At 43.9% G+C, this 25,702-nt stretch overlaps 1 protein-coding gene across 1 annotated transcript in view; it reads left to right on the forward strand.

Annotated features, from left to right (window-relative positions):
- Positions 1-515: 515 nt before the first annotated feature.
- smg9 (SMG9 nonsense mediated mRNA decay factor) overlaps positions 516-25,702 on the forward strand; it is a 60,093-nt gene continuing 34,906 nt past the window's right edge. The window contains exons 1-10 of the mRNA XM_060921250.1: positions 516-582; positions 801-848; positions 952-1,108; positions 1,202-1,276; positions 11,985-12,210; positions 12,376-12,473; positions 14,225-14,337; positions 19,905-20,016; positions 24,031-24,126; positions 25,137-25,222. Of these exons, the coding sequence (XP_060777233.1) occupies positions 965-1,108; positions 1,202-1,276; positions 11,985-12,210; positions 12,376-12,473; positions 14,225-14,337; positions 19,905-20,016; positions 24,031-24,126; positions 25,137-25,222 (950 nt within the window). The 5' untranslated portion in view covers positions 516-582; positions 801-848; positions 952-964. The remainder of the gene's footprint in view (positions 583-800; positions 849-951; positions 1,109-1,201; positions 1,277-11,984; positions 12,211-12,375; positions 12,474-14,224; positions 14,338-19,904; positions 20,017-24,030; positions 24,127-25,136; positions 25,223-25,702) is intronic.

Below are 25,702 nucleotides of genomic sequence, written 5' to 3' on the forward strand. Positions count from 1 at the left end.
TGTGTGGGTTTTCTCCGGGTGCTCCGGTTTCCCCCACAGTCCAAAGACATGCAGGTTAGGTTAACTGGTGACTCTAAATTGACCGTAGGTGTGAATGTGAGTGTGAATGGTTCTATGTGTCAGCCCTGTGATGACCTGGCGACTTGTCCAGGGTGTACCCCGCCTTTCGCCCGTAGTCAGCTGGGATAGGCTCCAGCTTGCCTGCGACCCTGTAGAAGGATAAAGCGGCTACAGATAATGGATGGCTGGATGGATGGATGGATGGAAGTTGTTGATACTAGTTTGTTCACACATTGATAATTTCTCTGTTCTTCGCTATATTTAAGAGGATGATAACATGATCATGCTGCCATATTGGTTTTGTACATTTGTATTTTTTCAATAAAATGTTATTTTAAAAAAACAAAACAAAAAACGTTTAATTGAAATAATGATAATCCTGTGAGAACCGTTTCCCCCGGAACCAAAAACACTCAGTCGATGTTCCCTTACGACCATTTTTTTATTTTGGTCCTTCGTGTCTTAACCGGAACAGGAAAACGTAGCGTAGGCTAAGCCAATGTGCTAATGAGCATCGCAAAGGTTGGGTTTTAAACAATTAATTTATATTTAATATAATATTTATATTTTGCAATAAAATATTTGAAGTGAATTTTGACAAATTGTAGCTTCATTTTGATTAGCATTAGCGATGTGCAAAGATAACAGTGGTTGAAACCTAAATAACACTGCTGGATATACAGAGCACAATATAATAATAATAATAATAATAATCTGTGTAATGTTTATTATTATGTAAGATACTCGTACAGAAAGAACAAGACGACGTTTGGACTTCTGCCTGTCGAGTAAGTAACTGTGTTGTGATTTAAAATGATGAAAGTTTTCATTGTTGTTGGATTGTAGTTATTAGTCCCGTGTGGTTGACTCATTGCGCGATATTTCTGACAGTTTGTAAGTAAAAATGTCGGAGTCTGGGCACAGCCAGCCCGGGATGTACGGACAGGGACGGAGGAGACGGAGACGGAGAGACCGGGAGCCTGGACCTCCTGGACAGAACCTTTCCGGACCGAGTCGTGATAGAGACTACGGCCCGCGGGAGCGGAGGGTAGGGTGGTGTTTGTTTGTTTGTTTGTTTTTGCTGAGTCAGACATTATATTAAAGTGGTTTGTTTGTTTTTGTTTGTTTGTTTGTTTTCCAGGATGGGAGCGAGGAGCCATCTGGTCCACTTCTTCAGAAAACTCCCATTATTCTGGCCAAACCCCCTGGAGAAAGAGTGAGTCTGGAGGAAATAGGGACGTGATGTCACTACCTCGGAACTCCTTGCTTTTTTACTTTATTGATTCCTGTGCGGGCGGCACGGTGGTGTAGTGGTTAGCGCTGTCGCCTCACAGCAAGAAGGTCCGGGTTCGAGCCCTGTGGCTGGCGAGGGCCTTTCTGTGCGGAGTTTGCATGTTCTCCCCGTGTCCGCGTGGGTTTCCTCCGGGTGCTCCGGTTTCCCCCACAGTCCAAAGACATGCAGGTTAGGTTAACTGGTGACGACCGTAGGTGTGAATGTGAGTGTGAATGGTTGTCTGTGTCTATGTTACCCTTTTTCCACCAAATCAGTTCCAGGGCTGGTTCGGTGCTGGTGCTGGTTCACAACTCATTCAACTTGCGAGCCAGCTGAGAACCAGTTTGCTTTTCCATAGCTTGCAGTGCTAAGGGAAGCCACGTCATTACGTCACTGTATACGTCAGTTACGTTGCTACGTTTGCATAAACCTTGGCGCGAATATCAAAACAAAAACAACGCGTAAGAAGCAGCAGCAACAACAATAATGATAATGGATGACCGCGTTTGTACAGCTGCTGCTTCTCGTCGCTTAAAAATGGCGATCTTTTGCGGTCTTGTTATTGTTGTTGGTCTTAACAACTCTGCCCCCCCCCCCCCCCCCCCCCCCCCCCCCCGCTGACGTAAGCGGTTCTTTCCTCTGGCCCAGCAGAGAGTTGGTGCTAGCCTGGAACCGGTTTTTCTGGCCCCAGAGCCAGTTCTTTGTCAGTGGAAACAGAAAACCCGGTTCCAAACTAAGCACTGGCTCCGAACCAGCCCTGGAACTGCTTTGGTGGAAAAGGGGCATGTGTCAGCCCTGTGATGACCTGGCGACTTGTCCAGGGTGTACCCCGCCTTTCGCCCGTATTCAGCTGGGATAGGCTCCAGCTTGCCTGTGACCCTGTAGAACAGGATAAAGCGGCTAGAGGTAATGAGATGAGATGAGATGTCCCTTTACACACTCATCCAGAAGGGTAATTTTGCACAAGGCCATCTGTCTACAGCAGAAAAAAATAAAATAACAAAACGCGTCTGGAAAAATCCCAAGGGAGTCTGGAGCCAGATTCGTGACGTCACCTGCGGAAGCGCCAGCAGGCTGCGTGAGCTTTGCACGGTTTTAGTGCACAGCATGTGTAGACCAAGCGCTCCCAGTTCTCTCTCTTTTGGAAAACGATGAGTACTAATCCCATCAAGACTGGTGCTGCTACATCGTCCTACGATACATCTGTTAACCATTTTAATAATTGCACGATAACGTTGAAGAAATTTGCAGAAAACCACCAGGTCGTTTTCTCATAAACAAACCAGCGCTGACGTAGGATTCAGAGGGAGGTGTCCCACAGGTGACGTCACGAAAATCAGTGTTTGCCCGGAAATCCAAATGGCAAGTTTTTTTCAGAGGTGGACGAATTCGCCTCAAATGGCTTGAATTCAACTGAATTTTTCTGGTATTGCGCAAGGTAAAAAAAATTGCAGAGAATGCAGAATGTTACAGATATTTGACCAAAGTTTAATATAAAATAGGAGAATTACATTGATCTTGCTCCTGAATTTACCCATGATATGCACTTTAAGAGAAGAAACAAGAAGAAGCCTTTATTTGTCACGTACATTACAGTGAAATTCTTTCTCCGCATTTAACCCATCTGAAGCAGTGAACACACACATACCCAGAGAGAGGTTAGGTACCTTGCTCAAGGTAGGGGAAAGTATTTGAGTGAAATGCTCACACACTTTTTTTTTTTTTTTTTTGTTGGTTCACGGGCTTTGGTTCCAAAGCTGCTTCTTCATGGTCAAAGTCCTTCCCACACCATTCATGGTACGTTTGGCCATGCATTACATTAATGGCATTTCACAGACGCTCTTATCTAAAGTGAGCAGTTGGAGGTTAGGTACCTTGCTCAAGGTAGGGGAAAGTACTGTTCACTTCCGCTCGCACGTTTTTCTTGTTGGTTCACGGGCTTGGGTTCCAAAGCTGCTTCTTCATGGTCAAAGTCCTTCCCGCACCATTCATGGCAGCGCCGATCTCTGTTAAGCCATGTATTACATTAATGGCATTTCACAGACGCCATTGCCTTGCTCAAGGGCACTTCAGCCATTCCTGCTGGTCCAGGGAATCGAACCAGCAACCTTTTGGTCCCAAAGCTGCTTCTCTAACCATTACGCCATGGCTTCCCTTTAGAATTCATCATTGTGTGTGCCCTCTCTGCTGAAGATCTCTAAACCATCCAGTCCCCCCAGGATTTCGCGGGCCTTTTTTGTGATTGTTGCGGGCTAAAATGTCTGATGTTGCGGGGGGTTTTCCAAAAAATTGCGATGAAAGTTGCGGTGTTTTTGAGGTTTTTGTTGCGATTACATTGCGGGAGGAAGTGAAAGTTGCGAGAAATTGTTGCGATTTTCTCTTTTTGTGATTAAAATTGAGGTTTTTTTTAAAATATATTTTTTGGGCTTTTTTCACCTTTATTGGACAGGACAGTGCAGAGACAGGAAACGAGCGGGAGAGAGAGACAGGGAGGGATCGGGAAATGACCTTGGGTCGGAATCGAACCCGGGTCCCCGGATTTATGGTATGGCGCCTTAGCCACCTGAGCCACGACGCCCCCGAATTGAGTGATATGTTAAATATTAAGTTATTACCGAAAAACTATTGATTAAAAAAAACAAAGACACTGAGAAATGGTCCTATAAACAACTTTACCAATATAAAAGATTACCAGGACTACAAAAATGCAGAAAAATAGGCTTTACTTATCCAAATGCACCTGTTGGTTCAAAAGTTAAAGTGCAGAGAACCTCACAGCACAACATGAAGTTACCTTAAAATGTAATATAAATGCCTCAGCTTTCATGTAAGAAAAAAAACTATTAATACTAGTACTGTGTGCAGGCAGTCTCTCCTGAAGACTAAATTAAACAATAATTATAAACGAATAAAATAAATGGCCAGGCTTCATAGAAGAAGAAAACAATTTGAACAGAATCTCACAGTATGATGCTGAAGCTGCCTAAACAATGGAAAATAAAATACCATTTTGGCAAAAATGTTGGCATCCATTAATTTCTTGTATTAAGTAAAAAAATAATGTAAAGTGCACACAGTCCTTCACTGTAAACATAACACACTTTCAGTAACAGAATTTAAGCCTATACAGTATAAACACTGACTCGCACATGCAGTGTTGCCAGATACTGCTGATGTTTTCCAGCCCAAAATATGCTTAAAACCCGTCAAAATGCACTTAAAACCGCCCAATTGGGAGGGAAACCGCCCAATCTGGCAACACTGCGCACATACTGCTTCTCTTGAATGTATACACGGAAGAAAGGCGGAAGGTAGTTTGTCGACGTCACCAACGATTGGTCAAATTTGCGGGAAAGTTGCAGTGATTGGATATAATTGCAACACCGCCCTGAATTCGCAGGGATTGGTTGAATTTGCGTTTAAGTTGCAAATCGCAACATCGCAAAATCCTGGAGGGTCTGACCATCTTGAGTGTCTTTACCAAAGCTTACGAGAGTCTTGGCCTGAAGCTGAACATCAAGAAGACCAAAGTGCTGTTTTAGCCACCCCCAAAGGCAGCTACAGAAGACCCACACCTTGGCACAATTTTGGAAAATGTCACCCATTTTCCCGACCTTGGAAGTCACCTCTCTGTAACTGCAGATATTGATGTGGGAGTACAACAACTGTGCTGCTTTCGGGCAGCTCAGAAAACGAGTTTTTGAAGGAAAGGACCTTCATCCTGAAACCAAAACTCATGTCTACAAGGTGGTCATTATCCCAACGCTGTTGTATGCAAGCGAGACCTGGACGACTTATAGGCGTCACCTGAAAAGCCTAGAAAAGTACAATCAATGTTGTCTTCGTAAGATCTTGGGTATCAGCTGGCGAGATAAACAAACAAGTGTCTTGGAAGAGGCCATCTGTACAAGTATAGAACTTGTACAGACAAACTGTGATTGTCCGTAACCAGTTGTGCTGGACAGGGCATGTCCTACAGATGCCTGACCATTAATTACCCAAGCAGTTTCTGTTTTCCCAGTTACAAGAGGGCCAATGAACACAGGGTGGCCAACGCAAATGTTTCAAAGACAATCTAAAATCAAACCTCAAGAGATGCGATATTGATGTTGACAACTGCAGTAGACCGTCCTGTTTGGAAGCGTTTGGTGGCTGAGGGCACTCAGCTTTATGAAAAGCGCCGACGCTGAGATGTTACGAAGAAGAGAGAGAGAGAAGGAAAGAACGGCAATGCAGCAATAACACCTCTCTTCCTCTGGGGACTTCTACCGAATGCCCACACTGTCACAGGATTTGAAATCTAGGATTGGCCTTGTTAGCCACCTGTGGGCCCACAAACAAGAGAACCACCCTACTCATTTGTGAGTGATAGCCGATGATGATCACCACAGAGAGCATCACGTTATCCTGCTCAGGGACATAGTGAACCCAGATGCTATACTGGGTATGGGATAACAGTCCATTGCAAGGCAACACACACACATTGACTCACTCATTCACACGGAGGGAGAACTTGGCATAGTCGAGGACGGAACCCATCGTTTTGACCACACTCACTGAGAAAACCCCTGAGTCTGGGGAGATCTTTACTCGCCATTAGATTTCACAACTCTCATTTGGTGAGTGGCGGGTAGTTAAACCACACTGACCAAAACTTCCAACGCAACACTTCAGATTTTGAAATATGGCCAAGCAGCAGTCGGTGAATGGAGGGCGGGGTCGGGGAAGGTAAGTGGCTAAGTCATTCCACCTGCTGTCAATTAGTGTGCGTGTGTGTTAGTTACAGGGACGGAGCATAAAAGGAGAGAGAGCGAGCAAAGAAAGGGAGTTCTCTCCCCAACCACAATGCATGCATGCATGAGTGAGTGAGTGAGGATAGAGATGATAGAAAGCAAGCTGAAAAGCCCGAATAAAAGTATTTGTATAAAACATCGACACTCGCCTGCTGTGCTTCTGTGCTCCACCCACATCAGGAAGTGTTACAGTTGGGCCGAAACCTGGGAGCACAGAAGAGAACCACCCCATGGAGCCCCCACCATTCGAAGAGTTCATCCTTGCCCTCGCTACCACCCAGCAGAACCGGTGTGAAGCGCTGATCACCCTCCGAAAGGAGCAGGAGCAACACTTCGAAGCCTTGATGCTGGCCCAGCAGGGAGATCGCCAGGTGTTCCGGCACCTGCTCGCATCAGCAGGGGTGTCGCGCTGCCACCACCCTAACGAAGGTGGGACCGCAGGACGATCTAGAAGCGTTCCTCGCTCTTTTCAAGCAAGCAGCCGAGGCGTGGGGGTGGTGGCTGGAGCAGCGCACGGCGCGCCTCCTCCCGCTCCTGACTGGCAAGGCACAGCTCGCAGCACAGCAGCTCCCTGCTGACAGCCGGCTGGTCTACGCGGACCTAACGAAAGCCATCCTGCAGCGGCTTGGCCGCTCCCCGGAGCAACATGGCCAGCGCTTCTGGATGCTGGCATTGGAGGAGGTCGGCTGGCTGTTTGTATTCGGCCAGCAACTCCGGGACGCCTGCCGGCGGTGGCTGAGGGTGGAAAACCGCGACGCCGACGAGATCATCGATCTGGTGGCACTGGAGCAGTTTGTCTTTCGACTTCCGTAAGGAACGGTGGAATGGGTCCAGTGTCATCACCCAGTGTTGCTGGAGTGAGCCATCGAGCTGGCGGAGGACCATCTGGAGGCGGCTCCGACGGCAGGCAGATGAGGCGTCTCCCCTTGCTTCTCTTCTCTTTTCTTCCCCTGTCTCTTGTCCCCCTCCCCACCCCGTTCCCCTGCCACGGAGACGGTGGCTGGCTCCTCCCCAGCTGGCCCATTGCACCTGTGGTGTCCTCCCCTCTCCCTCTCCTGTGTCTGTGTTGTCTCCACCTCAGGTGAGTGACACCCAAAAACACCAGTGCGGAGGGGAAGCCTGGGCCGGTGTACTGGCGCGGTGGGGAATCGGAGCATCTCCAAGGTCAGGGCTCTGCAAGGGAGGTGGGTGCTGTAATTCGGATCCCCGACGCGCCAGAAACCGCCCCCGATCGGGCCGGAACATATCGCATGCTGGTGAGTATTCAAGGGGCTACATATCATGCTTTGGTGGATTCCGGTTGTAATCAGACCTCAATTCACCAATGCCTGGTGCAAGGTGAGGCATTGGGGGGAGCACAAGCGGTGAAAGTGTTGTGTGTGCATGGGGATGTTCACCATTACCCTCTAGCGTCTATCCAAATTCTATTCTGGGACCAAATACGTAGAATAAAGGTGACGGTTAGTCCCCGTCTCACCCACTCGTTGATTTTGGGTACTGATTGGCCGGGATTTAAAAACCTAATGGAATATTTAACACGCAGTGGGTCCTGCACTAGCAGGTTACGGGAAGATTGCACGCTGTGCGAGCTGTATGGGTTACTGGGGATTAAGTCTATCCGCACCAGCGTCTATCACCCACAAACGGATGGTTTAGTAGAGCGATTTAACCAGACACTCAGAAACATAATCTGTAAATTCGTAAGTGAAGATGCGCATAATTGGGATAAGTGGCTCAAGCCCCTGTTGTTCGCAGTACGAGAGGTCCCGCAAGCCTCCACGGGGTTTCCTCCCTTCTAATTATTATATGGGCGTAAGCCGCGTGGTATTCTGGACGTGCTGTGGGAAAATTGGGAGGAGGGACCTTCACTGAGTAAAAATGAAATCCAGTACGTTCTTGATCTGCGCGCAAAACTCCACACCCTCACGCACCTAACCCAGGAGAATTTACGGCAGGCACAAGAACGTCAAAGCCGGCTGTATGACAGGGGCACGTGCCTGAGAGAGTTCACGGCGGGAGACAAAGTGCTCGTATTATTGCCCACGTCGAGTTCTAAATTAGTCGCCAAGTGGCAAGGGCCATTTGAGGTCATACGGCGAGTCGGGGACGTCGACTATAAGGTGAAGCGAATGGATGGGGTGGGGCACTGCAAATCTACTACCTCAACCTTTTAAAACGCTGGAATGAGGGGGTCCCCATGGCGTTGGCGTCGGTAGTTCCGGAGAAGGCGGAGCTGGGGCCGGAGGTAAAAAAGATACCATCTCAGACCACTCCGGTCCCTTGTGGAGACAACCTCTCACCGGCCCAACTCACAGAGGTAGCCAAGTTGCAGAAGGAATTTTCCGACGTGTTTTTGCCCCTTCCTGGTTGTACCCACCTCATAGAACACCACATTGAAACAACTCCGGGGGTGGTAGTGCGTAGCTGCCCTTACCGATTGCCCGAACACAAGAAAAAGGTGGTTCGGGATGAACTCAAGGCCATGCTCGAAATCGGCATAGTCGAGGAGTCCTACAGTGACTGGAGCAGCCCAGTGGTCCTGGTTCCCAAGACCGACGGGTCGGTCCGGTTCTGTGTTGACTATAGAAAGGTCAACGTGGTGTCTCAATTTGATGCATACCCAATGCCTCCCATTGATGAGTTGCTTGATCGGTTTGGAGCTGCTTGCTTTTATTCGACACTGGAGCTAACAAAGGGATATTGGCAGATCCCCTTGACTCCTCTATCCCGAGAGAAAACAGCCTTTTCCACACCGTTTGGTTTACACCAATTTGTCACGCTCCCTTTTGGGTTGTTTGAGGCGCCTGCTACGTTCCAGCGGCTTATGGACAGGGTCCTCCGCCCTCACGCTGCCTACGTGGCCACCTATCTAGACGATATCATAATCTACAGTAATGATTGACCGCAGCACTTGGAACACCTGAGGGCTGTTCTAACGTCGCTGAAGCGAGCAGGCCTCACAGCTAAGCCAAAAAAGTGTGGGATTGGGCGGGTGGAAGTACGGTATCTGGGGTTCCACTTGGGCCACGGGCAGGTGTGTCCCCAAATTAACAAGACCGCAGCAATTGTGGCCTGCCCGAGGCCCAAGACCAAAAAGGAGGTGAGGCGGTTCTTGGGGCTGGCTGGCTATTATCGTAGGTTTCTATCTAATTATTCGGACGTCACCAGCCTCCTAACCGATCTCACTAAAAAGGGGGCTCCAGGTCTGGTCCAGTGGACGGAGCAGTGCCAACAGGCCTTCTCTGAGGTAAAAGCTGCACCGTGTGGGGGGCCACTTTTACACTCCCCTGACTTCTCTCTCCCCTTTATTTTGCAGACTGATGCATTGGACAGAGGGCTGGGGGCCGTTTTGTCCCAGGATGTGGAGGGCAAGGAACGCCCCATGCTGTACATCAGCTGGAAACTCTCAATGCATGAAAGCAGGTACAGCACTATCGAGAAGGAGTGTCTCGCCATCAAGTGGGCAGTCCTTGCCCTCCGCTACTACCTGCTGGGGCACCCTTTCACTCTCTGTTCGGACCACACACCTCTCCAGTGGCTCCACCGCATGAAGGATGCCAATGCGCGGATCACCCGTTGGTATCTCGCCCTCCAGCCATTTAAGTTCGAGGTGATCCACAGGTCGGGGGTGCAGATGGTGGTGGCGGACTTCCTGTCCCATCGGGGGGGGGGAGTCAGCTTCAGGCCGAACGGCTCCCCGGCCTGAGTTGGGCGGTGGGGGTATGTGGCAGTGGGGGCGTGGCCAAGCAGCAGTCTGTGAATGGAGGGCGGGGTCAGGGAAGGTAAGTGGCTAAGTCATTCCACCTGCTGTCAGTTAGTGTGTGTGTGTGTGTGTGTGTTTTACAGGGATGGAGCATAAAAGGAGAGAGAGCAGAGAAAGGGAGCTCTCTCCCCAACCACAATGCATGCGTGAGTGAGTGAGGATGGAGATGATAGAAAGCAAGCTGAAAAGCCTGAATAAAAGTATTTGTATCAAACATCAACTCTCGCCTGCCGTGCTTCTGTGCTCCACCCACATCAGGAAGTGTTACAGATACCTAAACCACACCTTAAAAGCTCATGAGATTTGTTTTTATTTTGTTGTATGGGCAGTTCATTCCACTTGAATGAACGTTGTTTAGAAGTTTGCGACTCCACTCAGGTTGAGTAGAACTCCTTGACCAGTCTTTCTTAAACTTGTTCAATAAATAGCCACAGCAGTGGGCAATTTAAATACTCAGTGGCATTGTACTAGTGCAACGTTTGACCATGGTATGACGGCGATGTCAAAATCAGCGAGAAAGAGCCATCTGTATGCTTGTTGGCGGACTATGTCAAAGACAGGTTGCAAGGGTTCTGGGTGTCAATGTGTCGACCATTTTGCATCTCTGGAGCCGGTATAATGACACAGAAAGCACAAACAACCGACCACGTGCTCCCAGACCACGTGTCGCCACCCTTCAGCAGGATCGCCATATTCATCTCCAGCACCTTCGCAATCGCTTCCTGCCAGCTACAGTCACCGCTGCACAGACCAGAGGTCGTCACCAGAACAGGATCAGTGACCAAACACTACGCAGTCGCTTGCGTGAAGTCTGGTTGCACAACTGACGTCCCACTCGTGGTCTGGTGTTGACTCCTGCTTGTCGCCATGTCCGTCTGGAATGGGCAAGGGCACGTTTGGGCTGGAATGCGCTCAGGTGGAACAGCGTCCTGTTTTCTGACGAATCGAGGTTCAAGTTGAGTGTTGCTGATGGCAGAGTGCATGTTTGGCGTTGGTGACGGGAACGTTATGCTAATGCTAATGTCCTGGAGCTTGACCGCTGGGGTGGGCTGGAATAAGCACCAGACACAAGACTGAACTTGTTTTCATTGATGGAAACCTCAACGCAGCCCATTACTGTGATGACATTTTGGCCCCTGTCGCAGTTCCACTGGTAACTCGCTAAAGCTGCAACAGGATAATGTGAGACCACATGTCTCCAGAGTCTGTCAGGAATACCTGAGGCAGAACAATGTTCAGTGTCTTGATTGGCCTGCATTTTCCCCAGATTTAAACCCTATAGAGCATCTCTGGGATATTCTGGATCGTTGAGTGAGAAGGCATGATCCAGAACCCTTCACAGTTGCGCCAGGCACTTCGTGAGGAATGGGAACGCATCACACAGGCTGAAATCCGGCAACTGATCGACTTGGTGCATCGGAGAATTCAGGCTGTGTGTGACGCCAGAGGTGGCCATACAAGATACTGACTTTGATGATCCAAAATCACACTTTGATTTGACGTTATGAATTTCAAACCGGGACTAATTTGTTTTTCATTCATGACTCTAAAATGGTGTATTTGAGTTAAACCTTGATGTTTATTGTGTATTGTTAACTCTATTATGAGAAAATGGCATGTATTGTAATAAACCTGAGTGTTGCGTTGGAAGTTTTGGTCAGTGTACATGCTGCAAAAAAAATGTGTTTTGCTCAATTCCATTGAGAATTCCTCCTTTTTTTGAACAAACAAGTATAAAATAATTGATAGTGCATATGAAAAAGGCTTTGGACAAAATGTCTTAACTATTGGATGAAATGGTCATTGGATGAAATGACCTGTATTCATGTAATGGAATGAAGCTCCACACAGACAGTATTCTGAGCACAGGACAAACAGGGGTGCAAATTTAAATAAATCAACTTTATTTATTACAGTATGGTGATGCTGCCCAAAAATGAGACATGTCATGACATAACCCATTTGCTATAAATGTTGCTTGTGATAATTTTTGGTATAACTTGAATTCGTTATACGTTAATCTTGGATGTTGGCAACGTCAGCCTTTCTCATACTGATAGTTCTTGTTTAACAATGAACATGTGCTCTTTTTCAGGCGAAACCAACTGCCGCTGTCAGTGGTGCCCCGTTAGAGAAGCCAATTATGCTGATAAAAGCCAGAGATGAAGGAGGCAAGCCAGGCACAACACCAGACGCTGCTCCTCCAGTTTCTGGTTCTGGAGCAGTAAAGCTGGAGAGGGAGGGTCAGCGTCCAACACAGCCTGTGTATCAGATCCAGAATCGTGGAATGGCTTCTGCTGCATCCACCTGTGCTGTTGATCGTGAGTTGTTCTTGGATGTTTTTTTTCTCCCCTGTCAATCACAAACTTGAACGAGCAGGCTTCTTGCTCTCTAATGGACTTGCTGTGCCAGCCCGTCTTTGTGTTTTCCTGCATGTCTCGTTACAAACGCCGTTATTAATATTTGCCCTCATTTTCCATTGGCAGCTGTGATTGGCCAGACGAAGCTCCTCCCCCCTGAGAAAATGAAGCACGGCATTAAACTAGTGGATGACCAGATGAATTGGTGTGACAGTGCTATGGAGGTAAGGATCCGTGTAACTCTATCAGTTTTAGTTTTAATAAGGTCTGAAAGCTGAGAATAAATTTCTCTAATCTTCTGTTAGACTTTACTATTTAAAGACATTCATTCATATGTACAATTATGGTTAGAAGTTTACATACAGTGACATGAATGTCATGGCAATATTTGGGCTTTCAGTAATTTCTTTGAATTGTTCTTTTTCTGTGGCAGAATGATTGTACAGCATACATCTTTAATTAAAAAAAAACACTAGAATTTGGTGCACAAGTTTTACATTTGTTTGGGTTTTTTGAAATCAACACAGGACCAAAATTATACATACAGCACACCTAATATTTGGACAAAATGTGTCCTTGCAGGATTCACCGTGACCAAACATTTTTGTTTACCATGAACAAGCTTCTGGCAGAATTTTGGTTGGATATTTCACTACTGTTCATGGTAGAATTGGTAGAGTTCAATTAAATTTGTTTTTATTTTTTCCTTGGCATGGACTCGACTTATAAACACAGTCCATATATTTTCAGTCGGGTTGAAGTCAGGACTTGTTTTAAGCTTAATGTTAGCCTGCTTTATCCTCCACAATCAGCTCTGATGCGTGTTTGGGTTCATTGTCCTGTTGTAACTCCCAAGTCGTGTTCAAGTTTCTGATGGTTCCTGCTGAAGAATTCTGAGGTAGTCCTCCTTCATTATTCCATCCACTTTGTGCAATGAACCAGTTCCACTGGCAGCAAAACGGCCCCAGAACATGATGATCCTACCGCTACCACTAGCTGGTACAGTTTCCCTCTGTACATGGTGGTCATTGTGGCCAAAGAACTCAATCTTTGTCTCATCTGACCATACAGCTATCCTCCAGAAGGCTTTTTCTTTGTCCATGTGGTCAGCTTCAAACTTAACTAAAGCTTGAAGGTGTCAGTTTTGGAGCAGGGGGTTATTTCTTGGATAGCAGCCTCTTAGTCCATGGTGATCTGAACTGTAGACAGTGATCCATCAGCTTCCAGTTCATGGCAGGGCTGTGCCATGGTGGTTCCCAGGTTGTTCCTGACCATCCAAACCAATTTCCTTTCAGCTGAGGGTGACCATTTGGGTTTTCTTGAAGCAAAGTGGCTTGGCAAAGTGACTACACCTCACAATAACTTGGATACAATTGTTTGAACTGATCTTGGAATTTGCAGTTGTTTAGAAATGGCTTCAAGAGACATTCCCTGAGTTGTGTATATCTGCGATCCTCTTTCTCAGATCTGCACTGAGCTCCTTGGACTTTCCCATTTTACTGTGTGCAGGTAAATCCAATGAGTGCTGTAAACAAGCCCTTTTTATGAAGGCACAGAGAAGCTACCAGCTGTAGTCAAGCATGATCACTAACAGGAAGTTAAGAGACCTCGGCCTTGGCAAGATAAGAGACATTTTGGACGTTTCATCACCTCTGAATCAATAATCTAAGTGAGAGTATGTACATTTTTGACCCTATATGTATATTTTTGACCCTGTGTTGATTTCAGAAAGCCCAAAGAAAATTAAAACTTATGCACCAAATTCTAGTGTGTTTTTTTTTTTTTTTTAATTAAAGATGTATGCTGTACAGTCATTCTGCCACAGAAAAAGAACAGTTCAAAGAAATGACTGAAAGCCCAAATATTGCCATGACGTTCATATCCAAGATGACATTCATGTCACTGTATGTAAACTTTTGACCACAAGTGTATCTGTATGTAACTTCATTGCTAGCTGTGTGTCTCTGTGTCTTAGTATCTGCGTGACCAGACTGACATGCTGGTTGTTGGAGTCATTGGGTTCCAGGGGATGGGAAAGTCCACCATCATGTCTCTCCTCTCAGCCAACATGCCTGAAGAAGACCAAAGGTAAATGGCACACCATGGTTCTTTACTGTGTGACTGGTGTTTGTTCAAATTATACTGGAGCTCCTTGAACGCGGAGCAAAGCTCCATGCTTAAGAGAATACAGTAATGCATCGACCTGATTTTTGATGGCTTTTGCAACCGTATGACGTCCGTACACGTACTACCACAGGGAACCCAATCGTAAGCGCAAGACAGCGTATCTCATAAACGCTTGACCACCGGACAACAAAATTTGTATCTTTATTTTACATAAAATGGATGGGTTTTTATCCATCTCTGATTTTTAATTTGCTTTTTAAAAATAACGTGGGGTTATTTACTAACACATTTTACACTCATTGGCAGCTATGCTTGTAGGCAGTGCCTATATTATTAGAATTATACAGCTAGATATAACATTAATTCTATTAATGTTGAAGGTGATAGTGATTCTGAATAATACATTTTAACCCCTTCAGTGCCTTTGGACGAGTCACGTACGTCATGAAATCTTTTACCGCTGTGCCTTATTGACTAATTCATATGTGCCACTGTGAAGTAAAAGTAATGTGCTATGTAAGGTACATAAATGGAGGAGTTTATGATGAGTAGCGTACGTCATAAGGCACAGCAGTAAAAGATTTCATGACGTACGTGACTCGTCCAAGGGCATTGAAGGGGTTAAATTAGTGAAGAACAACCATATGTTATATGAACACGAGTGCTTTTACTGGGAAATGCACCACTCGTATTTTTCATATAAACTACATCCGGGACAAGGACACTGAAAACCGTGACATAAATCTGTATATGTCACTGGTGAGGAAATCGATGAATTGTTTTGTTTTGATCAATTTGGGTACTTCTTGTTTGCGAATGTGTCGATATAATAAAAAGAGAACCACACATTGGCTTGGAGATATGAAGTTTATCTTTTCGTGTTGAGAAACTTGCGTTTTTCATACGAAAAACGTCATGGATCTGAGTGACGTATTTAAATAATGTCTGGATTTGAGTGGTATATCAGATATATTCCATATATATCTGATATACCACGAAAAAAGCCATCCTTATTATTATTATTATTATTATTATTATTATTATTATAATACACATTCAATGGAACGATTATAGATTTTACAAAAAGTTAAGAACAGGGCGGTGACTTACCAATATTGAATGCTGATTCTGATTGAATGTAATTCAATGTTATTATAATAATAATAATAATAATAATAATATGATGTTCAATTTATATAGCGCCTTTCCCAAAACCCAATGTTCTGTCAATCCAGTGTACACGTACAAAGTCAAAGTTCTAACAATAAAAATGGCACGAGTCCAAAAAGCCTGAACAACAACCCAACTTCTATACAAGCTATATACAGGTTGACAGTTCAAGTTCAAAGTTACTTTTGATCGTAGTGAATTATTCCATTGCAGTTGTTCAAAACAAAAGGGCTTTGCTGAGTCAAGTCCTCTTGTAAAAGTCTCCGTCGCGTTTCCTCACCTCCAAGTAGAACTTGGACAATATTTCCACTATTGCGCTCTCTTCCAGTTTTTCGATGTCCGTTGGTATGTTTTTCTCTTGTAAATATGTATGAAGAATATCCAGTGAAGTTTTGGTAGCCTTTCGGGTGTTCAGCGCATCTTTCTCTTTCAAAATATATCTTGTGCTTTAAATTTTCCGCTTGTAACGAAGCAAACCTCACGGCCACGTTTGTGTACAAATTGTCAGTCACTCGCCAACGCGGAAGTTTTACATCTCCGACATGTCTCTTTTCCAGTTTTTCGCTGTCCGTTGGTATGGTTTTATTTATTTATTTATTTATTTAATCCCCCACTGGCCGAAAGGTGGGAAGGGGGGTTACGTATGTCGTGGCAATTTCTGTCTGTCCGTCCCTCGAAGGGTGCTCACCTTCTTAAATCAACTCCTCTCGCAATTTTTGGAGGAATTTCACGAAACCTGGCAGGATTCTTTGTTCTATGTTGGTAATGCGCATATTGTAATTGGGTCACATTTTACCAGTTACAGCCCTTGATTAACAAAGTTATACTTGGACAGTTTCATGAGTGTGTTTTCCTTCTGAAATCCGCTCCTCTCACAATTTGTGGAGGAGTTTTACGAAACTTGGCAGAAGGCCTTGTTATATGTCGGTAGTTCGCATATTGTTATTTTGTTCAATTCAGTCACATTTTACCAGAGTTGTGCTCCTTGATTCACAACCTTGTACTTTTACAATTTCATGAAGGTGTGCTCGCCTTCTGACATCAACTCCTCTCTCAATTTTTGGATGAAATTCTTGAAGCTTGGCAAAAGGCCTTGTTATATGATGGTAATATGCATATTGCGATTTAATTTCATTTGTGAACATTTTACCAGAGTTTTGACCCTTGATTAAATAACTTGTAGCTTTGACAATTTCATGAGGGTTTACGTTCTTTTGAAATCAACTCCTCTCACAATTTGTGGAGAAATTTCACCAGACTTGGCAAAAGGCTTTATGATATGACAGTTATACACACATTAAAATTTCATTTAATTTGGGCAAATTTTACCAGAGTTATGCCCTCAATTATTAACAAACTTGTACTTTGACAATTTCATCAAGGTGTGCTTGCTTTCTGAAATCAACTTCCCTCACAATTTTTATCCCCTGCTGGGCCGAAATGCCCAAAGGGGGATTATGTTGTGGCGATGTCCATCCGTCCCAGGAAGGGTGCTCGCCTTCTGAAATCAGAATTTGATGAAACTTGACAGGATTCTTTGATATTTGTCAGTAATACGCATATTGCAATTTCGTTGAATTCAGTCGCATTTTACCAGAGTTATGACATAGTTGCCAGCGGGGGATATTGTGCTCTCGGAGAACTCTTGTTTAGAACTTGGGGGGGCCCTCTGATCCAGAATCGCTGTCACTCATTTTTCGCCAGGTGCGTCTTTCCCGCCGGTAATGTGGAAATAATGAAGACAAAGAAAGATGCGATTTCATTGGTCGACTTCCTGCAGTCAGCCAATCACGAACGTCCTTTCACTGTGTGAGTCAGTGCAAAAAATTGTGAGTCTCACGGCAAAGTCGTAGGAGGTGACAGGGCAGTTTTCAGCAAGTGTTCAAGCAAAAAAAAAAAAATCATAAAAGCGCTCTGGAGAGAACACGATATACACTACACTACCGTTCAAAAGTTTGGGGTCACTTTGAAATTTCCTTATTTTTGAAAGAAAAGCACTGTTCTTTTCAATGAAGATCACTTTAAACTAATCAGAAATCCACTCTATACATTGCTAATGTGGTAAATGACTATTCTAGCTGCAAATGTCTGGTTTTTGGTGCAATATCTACATAGGTGTATAGAGGCCCATTTCCAGCAACTATCACTCCAGTGTTCTAATGGTACAATGTGTTTGCTCATTGCCTCAGAAGGCTAATGGATGATTAGAAAACCCTTGTACAATCATGTTAGCACAGCTGAAAACAGTTTAGCTCTTTAGAGAAGCTATAAAACTGACCTTCCTTTGAGCAGATTGAGTTTCTGGAGCATCACATTTGTGGGGTCGATTAAATGCTCAAAATGGCCAGAAAAATGTCTTGACTATATTTTCTATTCATTTTACAACTTATGGTGGTACAACCCCAATTCCAAAAAAGTTGGGACAAAGTACAAATTGTCAATAAAAACGGAATGCAATGATGTGGAAGTTTCAAAATTCCATATTTTATTCAGAATAGAACATAGATGACATATCAAATGTTTAAACTGAGAAAATGTATCATTTAAAGAGAAAAATTAGGTGATTTTTAAATTTCATGACAACACATATCAAAAAAATTGGGACAAGGCCATGTTTACCACTGTGAGACATCCCCTTTTCTCTACAACAGTCTGTAAACGTCTGGGGACTGAGGAGACAAGTTGCTCAAGTTTAGGGATAGGAATGTTAACCCATTCTTGTCTAATGTAGGATTCTAGTTGCTCAACTGTCTTAGGTCTTTTTTGTCGTATCTTCCGTTTAATGATGCGCCAAATGTTTTCTATGGGTGAAAGATCTGGAATGCAGGCTGGCCAGTTCAGTACCCGGACCCTTCTTCTACGCAGCCATGATGCTGTAATTGATGCAGTATGTGGTTTGGCATTGTCATGCTGGAAAATGCAAGGTCTTCCCTGAAAGAGACGTCGTCTGGATGGGAGCATATGTTGCTCTAGAACCTGGATATACCTTTCAGCATTGATGGTGTCTTTCCAGATGTGTAAGCTGCCCATGCGACACGCACTAATGCAACCCCATACCATCAGAGATGCAGGCTTCTGAACTGAGCGCTGATAACAACTTGGGTCGTCCTTCTCCTCTTTAGTCTGAATGACACGGCGTCCCTGATTTCCATAAAGAACTTCAAATTTTGATTCATCTGACCACAGAACAGTTTTCCACTTTGCCACAATCCATTTTAAATGAGCCTTGGCCCAGAGATGTCGTCTGCGCTTCTGGATCATGTTTAGATACGGCTTCTTCTTTGAACTATAGAGTTTTAGCTGGCAACGGCGGATGGCACGATGAATTGTGTTCACAGATAATGTTCTCTGGAAATATTCCTGAGCCCATTTTGTGATTTCCAATACAGAAGCATGCCTGTATGTGATGCAGTGCCGTCTAAGGGCCCGAAGATCACAGGCACCCAGTATGGTTTTCCGGCCTTGACCCTTACGCACAGAGATTCTTCCAGATTCTCTGAATCTTTTGATGATATTATGCACTGTAGATGATGTGTTCAAACTCTTTGCAATTTTACACTGTCGAACTCCTTTCTGATATTGCTCCACTATTTGTCGGCGCAGAATTAGGGGGATTGGTGATCCTCTTCCCATCTTTACTTCTGAGAGCCGCTGCCACTCCAAGGTGCTCTTTTTATACCCAGTCATGTTAATGACCTATTGCCAATTGACCTAATGAGTTGCAATTTGGTCCTCCAGCTGTTCCTTTTTTGTACCTTTAACTTTCCAGCCTCTTATTGCCCCTGTCCCAACTTTTTTGAGATGTGTTGCTGTCATGAAATTTCAAATGAGCCAATATTTGGCATGAAATTTCAAAATGTCTCACTTTCGCCATTTGATATGTGGTCTATGTTCTATTGTGAATACAATATCAGTTTTTGAGATTTGTAAATTATTGCATTCCGTTTTTATTTACAGTTTGTACTTTGTCCCAACTTTTTTGGAATTGGGGTTGTAAATAAAAGTGTGACTTTTCATGGAAAACACAAAATTGTCTGGGTGACCCCAAACTTTTGAACGGTAGTGTAATATATAAATAAAACATGGTTTCCTACAAGCCCTGTAGGTAGATGGGATGCTTTTTACTGAACCTTATAACCTGACCATAGTATAACGCGTGCAGTGTTGGTCTTTTGGAATATCTCATTTCATACTGTCCCGTAGTATGTCCCAACAATGCATTGTAATTTTGGTTTTTTTTCAGTATCTGTTCTTATTCCAGAACATTTCATGATGAATGGAATTACTGATAATAATGGTCACACTGAAAATACAGTTCCTTGTTTCTAACTGTGTAATTGGTGCCTTGTACTGCACAGGGCGTATGTGTTCAGGGCCCAGACGCAGGAGATCAAAGAGAGAGGGGGCAACCAAACGAGTGGAATCGACTTCTACATTACACAAGAGAGAGTGATCTTCTTGGACACGCAGGTTAATCCAGGACTCTTATCTTTTCTTCGTAGTTGTTCTCACTGTTCATTACTGATAAAGGAGTATAAGTTGCTGTGTGATCTTTACTGAGACTGGTTAAGCGGCTAGAAGATGGAAATCCGATTGGGAAGTCAAGGATGATTTTTCTTACACGTTTGAGTGGCTTTATCATTTCTGCCTTCATATCTGGATGGGTCACAAGCAGGGCTTTGAACCGGTTCAAGGAATGAAAACGAAAACCGGGAACTTTATTATTTTTTATGTTCCGGAACAGAAACGCTTATTAAAAATAATGGTAACCGGTTAATACCGTTTTTTATTTCATTCCTCAAAGTTTCCGTAGCCTACAAATAAAAAAGCCATTCTTCTCCTGCGCAAGTTTCTATGACCCGCTGGGGTTCACTTCCTGTGTGACGTTCGCTGACTGAATGGAGAGAGCGGGAAGGTGGACTATCACGTCTCCATTACTGAGTGTCTGAGCAAAGAAGAGCCTGAACGATGCAACCTCCCTATTGGCTGTTTGTAAAAATGTATCAGTTGTTGCCCTTCCCACGGGAATCATTGCGGGCTCGAGAGACGAGACCTGACGAGTTAGTTCGTTGGTAGCAGAACAAAATGTCTGGACACAAATCGGGTTTTCAGAAAAGGAAAGAAAATAAACGGAGGGTTGAAAATACAAAAAAGGAGGCAGAAAATGCAAAACGAGTTTTAAGGTAGGACAAATGGTTACTTTTTAAGGCAGCCCGCCGTGGCTGCAGGCTTTCAGTTGTCATTGAATGGTTACTTTTCTGAGGCAGCCCGCCGTGGCTGCCTGCAGGCTTATTTATTATAGCCCATTTAGTTAAAATAGTTGATATAAAATGTTTATAGTTATGTGATGGTTGTCCTGATTTAGACTGGTGGGTTTTTTTGGGGGGGGGTTGCGCGATGTTGCACCCGGGTCCAGATTAGGGCAGAACCGGCCCTGGCTACATTTCAGGTGTAGTTTGTTTTATGTATGTATGTACTTGCATAGATGTGTACTTGGTCTTCCAATATGGCGCCTAACAAAATCTCGCGGCGCGGTGACGTCATGCGGTAGCCCTCTATAGGGCCTGACTAGCTTTTGGTAACACACTAAACGAATTCTCTTTCATTTTTGGCACTTTTTCTGTTTGTGTAGATGGGAAGACATACTGAGAATCCAAATCGCCAACATTTGAAATAATAATTGTTTTGAATTATTTCTTGTCTTATTTAATGAAGGTTGTAATAGAATTAGCCTACATTTGGCTTAAGCTGGATGAGACAGAGACATAATTTTATAGCCATTTGTTAAACAGCTGACAGGGAACGTAATTAACCGTTCCGGGAACGAAATTTTTTTGTTCTAACCGGTTCGGGAACGTCTATTTAATGGTGGAACCCGAAACCGGAAACGTTAAAATTCCGTTTCTGTTCGGAACGAACCAATAGGAAAAAAATTCTGGTTCAAAGCCCTGGTCACAAGTTCTTGTCTAGGAGAACCCCCTTTCCGACTTATTTTAATGTTTGATGCTCTATGACACCCAGTTCAACTCCGGAAAGGCTGTTAAGTAGCCGATTCCTTGAATCAGGTGTGTGAGTAGTGAAACATGAACATGTGCAGGACAGGGGGTACTCCAGGATGAAGGTTGTGCTGAAATGACCTTATACACTGGTCCCATTTGAACAACAGCTACCAGCGTTATAGCGTGTAACAGGAGCTTCGTTTTGTCCTGAGTCGTGAATGTTAAACATCAAGATGTTGCTGCTAATAAATGTTTCAAGGTGACCAGGATGACGATGATGTATTTTTACATATCTCCCTTCCTGTTTTAAACAGTCGTTTAGCCCCAACGACACTCACTTTAATAGGGACACCTATACACATGCACTTAGCCAATCATGTTGCAGCAGTGCAGTGCATAAAATCACGCAGATACAAGCCAAGAGCTTCTCGCCTCGCATTCCTATTCTTGGCTGACAGACATGAAACCCCATGTGGTCTTTTGCTGTTGCCGCCCGTTTCCTCAAAATGGTTTTCTGCAGTTGTTAAGAGTGGTTATTTGAGTTACTATCGACTTCCTGTCAACTCGCACCAGTCTGACCACTCACTGAATGTTCTTTTGTTTTTCATACCATTCGATACAAACTTTTGAGACTTGTGTGTTTGAAAATCCCAGGAGATCGACAGTTTCTGAAATCCTACAACAGGTAGCGTTGTAGTACTTGAAACTGCTTTTTGAAGGTCTCGGAATCGACCGTGTTTTTACTTGGTCTTGTATACAGAGAACTTAGGATTTTATTTCAAGTACAGTCAAGACCACAACTGCAGGGGTTTCACTAAATTGTCTGTGTATTGTCTGATTTATTTATTAACATTGTTAGTGTGATTGGATTTCAAACTTCCTGCTTCAAATGCGACCAGTAATATGACTTGTTGCTAATCCAAAATTTTTGTTAGTGTTAACGGCCATCACTCCTCCCCTACCCCTCTTCACACACACCGGTCTAGTCTTGGCTTGTCCTCAATCCCTCAAAGTCTTGGTCTTGACTACAGTGTCTTGCAAAAGTCTTCATCCCCCTTGGTGTTTGTCCTGTTTACAAGCTGGAATTAAACTGGATTTTTCGAGGGTTAGCACCATTTGATTTACACAACATGCCTACCACTTTAAAGGTGCAATTTGTTGTGACACAAACAGTAAGATGAAAAAACAGAAATCTGGAGTGTGCATTCTGTAGGTACTCGCCCACTTTCGTATGAAACCCCTAAATAAGAGCTGGTCCAACCAGTTCACTTCATAAGTCACATAATTAGTTGATTAAGCTCCACCTGTGTGCAATCAGTGTCACATGATCTGTCACATGATGTCTGTATAAATCAACCTGTTCTGGAAGGACCCCGACTCTGCAACATGACTAAGCAAGCAACATGAAAACCAAGGAGCCTCCAAACAGGTCAGAGACAAAGTTTTGAAGAAGTATACAGTATACGAGTAGATTAGGATTTGGATATAAAAAGTATCTCAAACTTTGAATATCCCATGGAGCACCATTAAATCCATTATAGCAAAATGGAAAGAATATGGCATCACTACAAACCTGACAGGAGAAGGCCGCCCACCAAAACTCACAGACGGGGCAAGGAGGGCATTAATCAGAGATGCAACAAAGACACCAAAGATAACACTGAAGGAGCTGCAAAGATCCACAGCGGAGATGGGAGTATCTGTCCATAGGACCACTTTAAGCCGTACAATCCACAGAGCAGGGCTTTATGGAAGAGTGGCCAGAAAAAAGCCATTGCTTAAGAAAACATGTTTGGAGTTTGCCCAAGAGCATGTGGCAGACTCCCCAAACACATGGAAGAAGATTCTCTGGTCAAATGAGACTAAAATTGATCTTATTGGGCATCATGGGAAATGCCATGTGTGGCACAAACCCATCATCCAGAGAACACCATTCCTCCAGTGAAGCATGGTGGTGGCAGCATCATGCTGCGGGTATACTTTTCATCTGCAGGGACAGGAAAGCCGGTCAGGACTGAATACCTATGCACACTCCAGATTTCTGGTTTTTTTTTTTTCCATCTTAATTATTGTCACACAATAAACGACAAGTTTCACCTTGAAAATTGTAGGCATGTTGTGTAAATCAAATGGTGCTAACCCCCCAAAAAAAAATCCATTTCAGTTCCAGCTTGTAATGTGACAAACACCAAGGGGGATGAATACTTTTTCAAGACACTACTGTCTGGTACCAACAGCTGTGTCATGGTCAAAGTCACTGAAAACACATTTCCCCCTATTCTGATTTTTAATGCGAATATTATCTAAAGCTCATCACCTTTTAATTGCCTGATTTTTATGCACTGTGCTGCTGCCACATGGATGGCTGATGTGGATAATTTCATAAAGGTGCAGGTGTTGGTATTAAAGTGGCCAGTGTGTATGATGATCTCACTTTGGGCTTACTTTGTTTTATTGAAATTTCTTCCTTTATCCTCTTTTTCAGCCTATTCTGAGTCCTTCAATCTTGGATCATCTCATCAATAATGACCGCAAGTTGCCACCAGAGTATAACCTGCCACACACGTATGTCGAGATGCAGGTCAGTCTGTAATACATGGGGAAGTATGTTATTCATCATTAATCATGAAAAGCCTTAGTCAAAGATAAAATATCCTTCATCTATTTATAATTTTGAAAAGATCACATTTTTTTTCTCAGTTGCACCTGCTTGGGTTTTGCAAAAAGGTTGAAATATTTCTTCATGTCTTAAAGCTAGACTGCCTTTCAGATTTTTCAAGTGTAGGTCATAAAAAGAATTTTCCCCGACACCCAATTATTTTTGTTTCGTGGACTGAAAGCTACTGAATTCGAATCACTGACTTCCAATTTTATTTTATTTTTTTTTTAAATGGAACAATTAATGAATTTAAGGTCACATGGCCCTAAATTCTCCACTATTTTTTCCTGCTTCACCATGACCCAATTCAAGATACTACGCCATGCATCACGTGGTGGGTTTTCCCCCGTTCACGCAAGGCATTGTGGGAGACAAAATTGAAACAGGAGAGGAAAATGGAGGACGTGAGCGTGCGAATGAAACGTGAAAGACCGACTACAGTAACAGAAAGTGAGAAGAAAAGACGTTATGTTATATACGAAGGAAAGGAAACGCAGGACCAAACTAATAAATGTCAGCGAGCACCTCGGTGTGATCAGCTGTTCGTTTAGCGACAGAGTGATGGAACTGTCGGTGCACGGTCAAAGGTAAACCTGCACACACACACACGGACTTCCTCTGTCTGCTTGACTGCACAAAGCGAGCAATTTCATGCACATTATTTGCTTGGGAATCCCCTCAAATTAAATAACTTCCCAGCCACAGAACGGCCTGATATTTTGTGAGATATTACAGAAATAAACATGCATCACAATGACCACATTTTAGAAGGAGCTAAATTTCACCGATTTTATGAAATCGAAAGGCCGTCGAGCTTTAAGCTTTTTCAAAAGCCTTAGCAACGATATTAATTTAGACATATTTAATGCACATGTATGAGCAATGTCAGAATAGGTTTCTTAACTCATTCATGTCCTCTGGTGTGTCTTTAGTCTCTACAGATCTCTGCTTTTCTCTTCACTGTGTGCCATGTTGTAATCGTGGTTCAGGACTGGTTTACAGACATCAACCTCTACAGGTTAGGAGTTGTTTTTATTCAGGACACGCTGCAACGTATACAGTGGGGCAAAAAAGTATTTAGTCAGTCACCAATTGTACAAGTTCTCCCACTTAAAAAGATGAGAGAGGCCTGTGATTTTCATCATAGGTATACCTCAACTATGAGAGACAAAATGAGAAAAAAAAAATCCAGAAAATCATATTGTCTGTCTGATTTTTAAAGAATTTATTTGCAAATTATGGTGGACAATAAGTATTTGGTCAATAACAAAAGTTCATCTCAATACTTTGTTATATACTCTTTGTTGGCAATGACAGAGGTCAAACATTTTCTGTAAGTCTTCACAAGGTTTTCACACACTGTTGCTGGTATTTTGGCCCATTCCTCCATGCAGATCTCCTCTAGAGCAGTGATGTTTTGGGGCTGTCGCTTGGCAACACGGACTTTCAACTCCCTCCAAAGATTTTCTATGGGGTTGAGATCTGGAGACTGGCTAGG

This window comes from Neoarius graeffei, chromosome 5 (assembly GCF_027579695.1).
Source record: "Neoarius graeffei isolate fNeoGra1 chromosome 5, fNeoGra1.pri, whole genome shotgun sequence".
Classification (NCBI taxonomy): Eukaryota; Metazoa; Chordata; class Actinopteri; order Siluriformes; family Ariidae; genus Neoarius; species Neoarius graeffei.